This window comes from Pholcus phalangioides, unplaced genomic scaffold (genome assembly GCF_987345545.1).
Source record: "Pholcus phalangioides strain wild (caught in Gottingen) unplaced genomic scaffold, Ppha-v1.0 ptg000039l_1, whole genome shotgun sequence".
Classification (NCBI taxonomy): domain Eukaryota; kingdom Metazoa; phylum Arthropoda; class Arachnida; order Araneae; family Pholcidae; genus Pholcus; species Pholcus phalangioides.
In genome coordinates this window covers 24,040,520-24,052,408 of record NW_028301625.1, presented here as the reverse complement: position 1 = coordinate 24,052,408, position 11,889 = coordinate 24,040,520, and the positions used below count along the sequence as shown (strand labels likewise).

Here is an 11,889-nt window from a genome sequence, read left to right as displayed (position 1 = left end):
TCATGCAAAAATATCACGGGAAAAAGTGGTAAATATTGGAATTCAGGGCTGAAAGATGAGATTTGGTATTCATCTGACTCTCTCTTGCTCTGTATTCACAAAAATAAACCCATAAAAAACAGACATGTTTTACTAGGCAGATTTACACTGTAGACATAAAAGAATAATTTACTCGGAATCTAAATATTTGTAATAAAAAAATTATGCATTTCTTTTTTTTTTTATTTGTCCCGAATTATTTCTAGTGGGTGAGATGGAAACATACGCTTCGATAGGTGAAATATCAAGATAATAGAGTATTGTGCCCAATTCACCCCACCTGACGGGGTCACTCGGGTACGACTTTACATTCATTTTTCTCCATCATAATAAATTGCAAGCAACAATTATCCTTGCATAAAACCAAAGAGAAAAACATCTTTCTCTAGTGGTGCAACTTTTAGTAAGAAATGCATTTATAAGGAAGATATATAAAACATGCGCAAAATATGTACCCAAATCCTTCAATTTGACGGTTAACTTTTCCTAGTAAATACGACTGAAAAGGATATAAAACTAAATCTTGAAACGCTAGCAGACAAATAATGTATGTAATCAATTGCAACAATTTTGGTAAGTGTAACGACATTTACAACTCGAATAAAAAAAAACCAATAAAGTTGTTTCCGAAGTATAAAAATACACAGAAAGTGCGTTTCCGAAAAAAAAGAAATGTTTTCTGAATTCGGCATAAAGATTGAATGCTATGCGCTTCAAGACTGCATATAAAAAATTCAAAAAACCTTCGCCATGGATTCAGTAGCGAAAATGATACTTAACGTTTATTTCTCTCATCAGGTAGTTATGACAGATTCAAGTGATAAAGAAAATAGATTGGGTTTTCGAAAATTTCGAAAAAAATACGGAGGAAAAATAAAAGCTCAAACTTTTTTTCGGAAATTGCGACTTTATTGTGAGGAAATTATGTGAATGAACCAGAACAGATATGAGTGAGTCATTCTCATTCACGCTCATCCAAATATTTCCATTCCACACAAACTCTAAATCCTTCAATGAAATATTTTCACCGCAGAATCTTCAAAGCAGTAATATAGTGCGTCCGTGAAATAGGCTTAACAAACGGGATATTTATGAACTAGACGCCGTTTGGATTGATGCGATGAATAAATTCAAAAATATTTTTATATCGATGTTTCAAATAGCGAACTGATATTTTATACATAATTTCAAACGCGAATCGAGCATCATCTTTAGCAGAGAAAATAGTGAATGAGAAATAGAACTGTAATTATCTGAGAGGCCTTTGTATTCAATAGAATTAACGAGATATCTTTTATCTCAATGCATTGCTTCAACTTTGACTGATCACTAGTTTTCTCGTGTTTTCACGCTCATGCTTGCATTCCTTCTAAAATTCTAATGAAAAGAAACGTGGGCTATAAACACGTGTATTTTTTTAATCAGAATGGATTCAGACTAATTTTGTTTTCATAGAAATAGACTAAAGATTAGAAGAAACTTGAAAAGAGAATCTTCAAATAGTTTTCATTGTTACCCCCGGAGGTAGTAAATTGTAACACAATTGACACGTTTAAAAAGAAATACGATAAACATGTTGGGGTAAATCGACAAGTTATCCATTCTTAGAATAAGACAACCATAAGTATTCTTTATGGGCGTTGTATAATATTTTATCATGTGTATATATTGTTTATAATTTGTGTTAATTGCATTTTTAATTGGGTTGCTGTATTTTTGAAATATATGACATCCATATTTTTATGGGCATCTTTTTATCAGCCACCTCGTTGGGCATTTTGCTTGTTGTGGCGTTGTATTTGTATTTGGTTGAACTATCCATTCATTTCGAGTGTAAAGGAATGTTACATACTCGCAAAGATGATCATCTTTGGCATTGGCTTCTCCTCACTATACATATTCATGCAAGATAGAAAATTTACAGGCAGAAGAGAGAGTTTTTTTATAGGTATTGAAAAATCAAGAATTAAGTAGAGAGCGACTTTAATAAATCACTATAGCAAAAGGTTAACAATTGCAGTTCCACAATGTGTTGACGGAAATCCGAAGTCCGAAGGTAACCAAAGTGTTTTTTTGCATCCATCTTCTGTCCATATATGAAAGTGGAGTGTGGAACAGAGAAATGTGTTTCAGAGAGACAATGGCTCTATTCGTTTGTTCGAAGCAAGAAAATTCATGTTCGAAAATGATTATATAGTCTATTTCTAACGAATAACATCGAATCTAGACTCAACAAAAAACTCTCTAGAAATCTCAGCTCATGGTTTAGTTATGAATAGATGATAATTTTTTAGATTTGTTTATAAAAAATTCGAAAAATTATGACTTAGAGCAAATTGAAATCATTTGCAAGTGTTAATTTCTTAGAATCACTCACATTACTGATTTGTTTTTCACAGAACACATAAGGCATGCCGAATGGAAGATCACGATTCACATTTATTTTCTTAATATATTAAATCTATCAAGATTGAGCTAGTTAAAAAAATCGTTGAACTGTTGCATGCCAATCGGTATCATATTTATGTACCGAATTGTCGTCTTTATTACACAAAATGCGATGAGAGAGAAATTGTTTTACACACTTATGTTTTTATTTGTTTCTATTGAAATTGATTAAAAATTGAAAAAAAATGAATGAAAAGAGATTTATTTTTGATCCCTTCAAATGATTTACATTCTGCGATGAAGACCACTCTTTTAGATCGAAGGCTATACCATCGAATTTTAATATAAAATATATTTTGACACTTGCAGGGACGTAGGTCTGAGCACTTTAACCACTTCTCCTCAAAAATCATTTTATTGTAATGAAGCCTATTTTACAAGTATATATTTTACGATAAGTTCATGAGAAATATTCGATCAATCGAATGCGCTATTAATTTTGACTTTTTTTTCCTCTGAGGAGGATTATTTAAATAACCTAAAGTAATCGTCAAGTGGCATGGGTTGGTTTTCATATGAAAGTTTGGTGTCATTATTTTGTAGACTGAGCAATTTTTTCTCCCATTTTAATCGGTAAACTAGGAGAGCAAAAAATTTGAAATAACGCTGTGTTAATCATGTCTCGTGAATTATATAAAAAATAAAGAAATTTTCAATCACAATTGAATGAAACGTCAGTAAATTTTTTATCATCTCAGTTCTTTATTCCCAGATGTGGACACGTATGCATGCACATAACCCGAAACAAAAACAATTACATACTCGAATAAACAATACATTACAAACGAATAAACTTGAAGAGAATACAAACTACACATATCTAGCTAAACGCTTATAGATGTAATAACTGGCGTACAAATTACGTGCAATGGACATAACGAAACTATTGATTATTTAATTTACATTCTATCGAGTTTTGCAACATATTCTAAGCATCATTATTGCATGAGTTGTCGAACGCACCGGAAATTTCTCTTAAATGTAAGTAATTTCAATATATTTATGTTTCACGTATTTCTCTGATACAAGTTTACAACACTCATAAACACAAACATGAACCACCAAAAAATTATCCATTGATAGAATATTTCATCTTTTCTATGGGAAGCAAAATGATAAATTTTTTAAAACCGTAATTTTAACTTGGATAAGTCTGCTGATGAATAAATATATATATATCTAATTATATACTTTTACACGTGTCTATTATCTCTTATAAAGATATATATGTATATTTGATAGCAAGATGCACATTTACTACGTGAAAAAATCAGATTACACGAACAATCACAGCAAAAAACGCAAAGTCTTCTAGAATAAACTAAACATATCTCCAAGTTTCCCAGCTACATCGAATCTTAAGGTACGATACACTTGCTTTTTTACGTATTTTTACAAGTACTTTATTGTGATAAAGATTATTTTATACGCACACATTTTTATATATTGTTATACAATTAGCATATATTTGAATTAATTTTTTTCCAAGTGATTGGGAATGGCCCATATCATTATCCAAATAATCAGATTGGATCAATGCAATGAAAATTTTCTTGTACGTGAAGTAGAGTTCTGAACTTGTATTTGATGAACTTTTTCCCTTTGTTAATGTTCTAAAGATTTAAAATCAGATGTTATGGTGTCCCAAATATATATATCATTCATCAGACGAACATGATTTTTAGGTCATTTAGTGATAGACAGAATACCGGGAATTTCGCGAGCTGTGACGGAGTTAGTATAATTTTTTGAATGGGTCTTCACGAGAGTCGTAATCAGGCATATGTCGTTGCTACCGTTGACTTGATGCTGTCAGTTTCGGCAAATCCTTGGCAACTTGTAGTTGAAGAGTCGCAGGTCTGACAGGAGCAACTGGAAGCTTCGTAGTATTCGAAGTACCGTGTCTCATCGGATGCATCAGGATGACAGTAACGCAATGTTGTACTTTTTTTCTCTTTTCTTTCATGCATGCAGATAGGATGAAAAGAAATTTTGAACGGAAAACGCCAGTCAGATATCTGGAAACAGAATAAATTTCAAATATTTTAGAGCATCCACTGCCGAAAAATACAAGTTTTTCATAAACTTTTATCATTCAGTACACTTAACCATTTAAGTGGTTTTTAAAATTTCCCTGATCCGCGCATAACAACTACCACATTTAAAATTGTGAAACCTTTACAAATTGCCACCTATTTTCAAGAAGAAGTATTTTTTACTATTGCGAGCTGATTACTGCTTTCTCCCCCTCCAAAAAAAATTTTCCTCACTACGGTACAAACATATCTGTCATCAGAATGTGGCTTCCTAAGAAGAGAAATACTTTTTTGTATTATTTATACTGAGCATATATTTCTTTACAGTGCTGAAACAAAGGGGAGGAACACACACAGTCCCTTTTTCTTGCTCCTATTATCTAACATTGAACAAGAGCTGACTCCGTCCACTGGCAGTTGACTGATTGGAAGAGGGATGGAAAACATGCGTTTTACTGTAAATACAACTTTAACGTGTTTTTAGCAGCCGAGATATTTCGAGGTGGCTGAAATAAAGCAGATGAAGTTTGGCGAGATATCTCAGGATTGCCGCTGAATGGGTTACTGCAGAATGATTCTAAATTCATTGAACAAACTTTAGGAGGTGATATAAGACACCTAAACAAGCATTTTTGATCATAGAATGTGCAGTCGAATCGCAATAACAAAGGCGGTAAAGGGTGTTTTTAGAGAGTGCGCAACAGCACCAAAAATAAATAGTACCATATTTTTTCGACGGTTCTGCAGCGGTATGTGCTATCAACCATTTGAGGGTTCATATGCAACTTCGGAGTGGATTGGAGTTCGTTTTTTATTGGTGCAAGGACCGTCAAGGTTATGCTGCTCCAACATTGATCAAGCGGTACAATGACTTGTGGTAGAATTTGCGTATCCCAAGTTGCACCACGAGAAGGCTTACCACATTACCATACCTTGTGCCTTTGAATAGTTGATTGCACTTATTACAGCTAATCCGTCAGAAAAATATGATATTTGCTTTTGGTGTGAAGTGCGGTTGTACCAACACCCCCAAAAAGACACCAACACCCTCTTTTCTTTCGGGGATGCTGGTTGTGCGCTCTCTCAAAACCCCCTCTACCGACTTTGCTATTTCGCTTTGTGTGCCCGCACCACACATTCCACGACCAAAAGTTTTTGTTTAAAGGTCTTACATCACCTCTTACAGTTCGTCCCATCACCCTGTATAAAATCGACAATATTCTTTGAAAAAATTTGAGTTTTAGTAATTTTTTCAGTGTAACAACAAGACTAATATTTGCACTGGTTCATAATTCCAAAAATTGATGCATGAACTCAGATTGCTTTGATTTTATACTGAAAACAAATATTTCACATTATTTTTCACTTCATACGTTTCATGAGATATTGGAAATATCACTGCAAAATATCTATGGCTACAAATGAATTTTCGGTATAAAATATTTTGTTTACCTCTCCGGAGTCACATCGCCCCCAACAAGAAAGAGTTGTAATGGTATCCCAACACTGTCGACCATTATAATCAGTACGTGTTGCTCGGAAAGTGTACTTCCTCAGATGACAGTCTAGTGTTGTTTTTGGGTCAATGTAGAAGCATGTCACAGTCAAGACAAACCCAGACACAATAAGTATCACTCCACTTAAATATCGCATCCTATATTGAGATGACAACAGTAAAATAAATGCGTGAAATGTTTCAATTAATAATCTCAAGAAATATTTTCACATACAAAACAATTCTAAAATATACCACGAACATTCTTGATCCGAACAAAAAATGTTCTGAATATTTTTGAAAATAAATTCAACAAAATCGGAAGCGTGTGGTTAGTAAACACGACAATTTTTTCTTATAGTTTCATTTTCTTTTTTCGAGATTTAAATGAAGGAAATATTTTTGGTTTCCTCTTAGAGAATTGAAGTACTTTCTTGAAGTCATTTAAAAAGAATAGGGGAGTTTACAAGATCAAGTTCCTTTTACCGTTCAAAACAGCGGTATTAGCAAGTGTTAGAAAATTCATTCACATTCAAGTGAAGTTTTTTTTTAAGCTAGTTCTTCTGAGTAACAAGACCAAAAATACTCTCTGTGTGGAATCGATGAAACTATGCCGCGAAACGCATAACGCGATTCCTTTTAAGGATTAAACTAATGAATTCCCACTACCGAAAAAGATCTGTCTCTTATTCAGTGAGCACATGCAGTACTTTGATGTGACCCTGCAGCGGAAAGTTTTAGGAAGTGTGATGGTAACATTCTTAATTCTATACCTTACGTTTTCACCGAGAGATTTTTTGTTTCTCGCACGTGTAAGTGTTGAACTTGGAAAATATAAAATAAAATTAATGCGTGGGTTTAAATTTGTACTCGAGGTAATTTTTGTCTAAAACATTGTTCATTAGTAATTAAATATTTTGTTTAAATTCTATATTTAGTTCTCTCAACCTATGTATAAAAAAATTTGATTTAAACTTACGTACGAGTGTAGAATAGATTAAAATGCCACCTAGAAGTGGTATAGTAAACATCTCACACTTGGATTCTATGACCTGAACATATTTAAATTGTTTAAGAACCAATTCAGAATTGGCCTTTCAAATTCTTAATTATTAGGTTCAGTTTTGTGTATACAATTGTAAAGATAAATGAAATGAAGGAAAGATATAGATAAAATAGCTATGACACACCGCACACACACATACGGTATATATATATATATATATATATATATATATTATATATATATATATATATATAGAGTCTTTATAAAAGAAAATTTTCTATTTTAACGAAAGTTTTACCGAAAAACTCACACTTTTGTTAAATTAAGCAGGGAATCGTTGAAAATACTTTTTACATTTTGTGACGTGTCATTCATTTAAATCGGACAAATCAAATGAACACAGACGTTGTGCACAATTTTGATCAAAGCAAAAACATTTTTATTTTTGGGTATAACGATCGTGTAAAAATGTGAAAAGTGCACGCACACACACACACAAAATAAAACTGGTTTTTGCTTTCTCGATTTATGTTTGGATTAATAGATTATTTACCACCTTCAAAAACTCCAAGTTAAAAATTTATTGTATGCTTGGTGAATTTGACAGGAATATCAAGTGACGTAATCTACTTTTAAAGCGCTATAACTCATTAATTATGGGCAAAACCAAAGAAAAACTAAAAACATTTTCCGCATTAGTAACTCACAAGGAATCACTTGTGTGATTATTGGGTGGTATATAGTATCCCCCCGTATATCATTTCTTACATTTTCAAATACAGCAGTGCATTCTGTCAACTTGAGTAATTTCTCTAATGCTCGCATAATCATTATTTATCCATTTTTTCATGTTGAATTCATCTCTTTGTTACTAATTTTTTTTCATTTGATGAAATATAAAATGGTGAAAAAAAGGTGTTCCGAAGTTTTATAAGAAAGGTCTTGAGGAAGGAAAACAATTACGATGTAATAACGGATATCAGTGCAATGAGCTTTTAGCTTCATACTAGACATTCTTTGCACACAAGTAAATGTCTAGACATAACAGAAAAAATCCCAATTATATGATGTTATTTATTAAACTTGAGAACACGTGATTGATAATATAAAAAAATTAACTGCAACGAAATAACATGATAGGCAAGGAAGGTCATCTTAGGGAAAGAAGTGTTCGATGTAAACTGATAGCACCTACAAACCTTGAAAAATTCGTTTATTAATGAGATGAGAAAACTGCGAAAAGAAACCCCCATTATGAACCAGAAAATGTTCCGAACCAAATTAAAGCGATGAAATATGATATATAGATCCATCGGAAGGAAATGTTAAAATTTAACCGACAAAGTTTTAGTTGGTTTTAAAATTACGACGATAAACAGATGTTATCTCCGGAAAAAAGTATCGTATCTATGTGAGAACACACAAACGACGTATAGAAAAATTTGTGTTGGTAGTTACATTTAAAAAGGAAATATTATATTCCTACTTATTATTGATGATAAATGTGAGCCTGTTTTGTGAGATATTCGAAATATGAATAAATATAATGATATCGGAGGTGACATTAACATGTTACACATTAAACATGTGTTGAAAGATAAAAAAACATAAATGTAAGAAGATCCATGATTGTTCGCAAGGAATGTTATTAAACTTGATATATACATTGCGCATAGGTAAAAGCATGCACGGTATCTTACTAGCAAACCATTGATCCTAGACGCATTTTTCAATTAGAAAAAGTAATCCAAATAACGTGCAGAACTCAGATACGTCATTTGGTTGTATAGTTATTAAAATAAAATAAAAATAACTTTTTATACGTACACCCTGTACCAGAAAACCCAATTAGGTAGTTGTTGCCCTGTCCCTCCTGATGCCAACAAAAATCACTCCACGGGTACACGTGCGATATTCACTGAGATATTTGAGTTTGAAAAATGGAGAAAAATTGGAAAAAACAGCAAAAACTAACGAAAAACGCTTTTCACCCTCATTTATGGTGTTTTTCCAATCTTTCCTCCGTGTTTTGAATTCAAATATCTCAGTGAATATCGCACTTAGAAACGGGGTTTTTTTTGTTGGCATCAGGAGAAACAGGGCAACAACTTTCTAATTGGGTTTTTGGGCACAGGGTGTCCGTATAAAAAGTAAATTTTTTATTCTAATAACTATACAACCCCTTGCAATATGAATGACGTATCTGAGTTCTACACGTTGTTTGGATACTTTTTCTAACTGAAAGTATGCATCTAGTATCAATGGTTAGCTAGTAAAATGTCATTCATGCTGTTACCAATCAGAATGGCTCTTGTTCTTGGTGACGAACTTCTACGTCTGTTACATAGGAGACACACATCATTAAAATATGTAAAAAATGGACATCGAATGGACAGAATTCTCCAAGACAAGCAAATGTGAGACAACCGTAAGGAATCGCCTAAAAGAACAACCCGTTCGAACATGTTCCTTTATTTAGAAACGTCTGAATAAATCCATGACCGAACCAAATAAATATCCAAGCTCTTTTAGGTGGTTTTTTTTACGATTATATCAAGGAAAGCACCGCTTATATATACATCGTTCCATTCTCAAAGACATTTTTTTCCATGCAAACTCATTATTATATACTTTTTCCCACCTTAAAACTTTTGTTTTGCGTCGTTATTTTAAAATTAATTAAAGCTACAGTGCTTTTCTGTTGCACCTATTTTATCCAATACACTCTATTGCATTCTATACGTAAAGTTCCCATAAAAGTGTGGTGATCTGGGGTTGTTTTCACTCTTACGGACTAGGATCAGTGATAAAATGGGAAATAATGTCAACTGGATATTAAAGCATATTTATTATATTGAAGATATTTATCCATATTTATCATACTTATCATATTTATACATATTTATCATATTTATCCATATTTATCCGTATTTATCCATATTTATCCATATTTATCCATAAAAATACATTTTTTTCTCCGACACTGATGACGTATTCCAGAATGACGGCGGCAAAATACATTGGTGTCGAACTGTGAAAAATTTGTTCAAAGGGCACGAGTCACATTTGGATACTTAGATACTCAGCTACCATGTCCCAACATAAATTTAATCGGGAAACTATGAAACCGATTCAAGGGGAGTTTGACGACGTTCGACTCTTCCTGGATGAACCAAGAATCTCAGTAGAACATTGATGCAGATTTAGCTGACAGTAAGTGTTTGGATATTGCAGGGTATCATAGAATGTAATAAGAGATATTTGTGTAGAAAATTCGTCTACTCGTTGAAAAGAATGAAAAGCCGCGGGAATATTTATAACGATTCTCCTGCAAAAAATTTGAAGATAACCACAAAGAAGCGAATTCAATATAACAATACGTTTAAATCAGAAATTCTGAATCGAGAAGTTTTTATTTCTTATTGATATACATATATTAACGCTTTTTTTTTCCAAACAAATGGATGAAACTGTTCAAAGATCAAACATTTTGAAATAATTTTGGCAACATAAAATAATAATGTGTTTATGAAATGTAAAAAAAAGTGATTGATATAAAATCCAAAATTGTGCGTGTTCTTATCGAACGTCCAAATTACTCTTAGCATTAAAGAGTCAAAACTTTGAAGATTGTACTGAGTAAAAATAAGCTTCAATCTTGTGGTTAAATTTTTATTGACAGTATTTGATTACCAGTAATGTTATGCTAAGAACAGATCTGTTTTACTTGGCTGCGTTCATTGACCGATTTTGTTTTAATTCTCTAGGGCAGTGGTTCCCAAACATTTTGAAGCGCGGCCCCCCTTTTGATCAAAAAACTTCTCAGCGACCCCTTACATAGTCTGACCGTATGCCCCGGTTTTCCAGAAAATTCGGATTTTTTACCAGCAAATGTTCTGTCTCGAAAGTACTTTTTGTTTCGGTTTTAATTGGGCTATGTAGACTTTTAACGACATTCTATATATTTCTTTAAAAAAAATATTATATAAATTCTTATTTTATTTTTTGATGTTCTTAGTGTTCCTTATGTAAGATAGAAGTGTAGCGAGGTGTATGGTACTTGATTTTCGTGTACAGTGTGATTAAAAGAATCATCCAATTTCAAAATGATTCTACACTTGAAATTGACCATTAGCAAAAATTGTTCATAAAACGTAGACACATTTCCCCCCTTATATTCACATATATTACTTATCACACATTCTATGTTTTTATTTTTTAAGAAATATATTGTAGTTTTGAAATCAGGTGATTCTCTCTGAATCACCTTTCTATATAAATATTAACTTAATATACTGATTATAGAAGTAGAATTTGATAAAATCACATCGTGTGATACATGGTAATTAGCTCAGCTGAGTAGAGCATTTTTTAGTTTTCACATATTTTTAGAATAAAAATGAATTTCTTATTTGGAAGTTTTTATTTTGGAGAATCTTTCGAGACATCCCTATAGTTGATTGACGTGATCCCCCAGGGGGTCGCAACCCACACTTTGGGAGCCACTGCTCTAGGAAAACAAACGCTATATGCATTGTTTCTGATATAGTTTGCTTTTTTTGCACATATTTTAAATTCAAATAACAGTAAAGAGTATATCCGTTGAGAAATACAAATACAACGCCACAACAGGCAAAATGCCTAACGAGAACGAGGTGACTGAAAGAGAGCAATAGGTAAATATATATCAATCAGTGAGTCACAATCAAGAATTTATTCTGTAAAATCTACTTAACGAAAGTGATTGCTCGGAAAGACTCACGAATCTGTTGAACAAGCGAATAAAAAAGGCTGTATAACTGGCAATACCTAAAATATTCACTGAAACGCTCTTTTCGCAATTTTCTAAACTTTTTCCCTTTTAC

The 11,889-nt window shown here is 32.5% G+C and overlaps 1 protein-coding gene across 2 annotated transcripts in view; it reads right to left on the bottom strand.

Annotated features, from left to right (window-relative positions):
• Positions 1-3,200: 3,200 nt before the first annotated feature.
• Positions 3,201-11,889, bottom strand: part of Gpb5 (Glycoprotein hormone beta 5) — a 172,424-nt gene continuing 163,735 nt past the window's right edge. For both annotated transcript variants that reach the window (XM_089253662.1, XM_089253661.1), the window contains exons 2-3: positions 5,976-6,177; positions 3,201-4,505 (exon numbers count right to left, since the gene is read on the bottom strand). In XM_089253662.1, coding sequence (XP_089109788.1) covers positions 4,263-4,505; positions 5,976-6,176 — 444 coding nt within the window. In that variant the 5' untranslated portion in view covers position 6,177 and the 3' untranslated portion in view covers positions 3,201-4,262. The remainder of the gene's footprint in view (positions 4,506-5,975; positions 6,178-11,889) is intronic.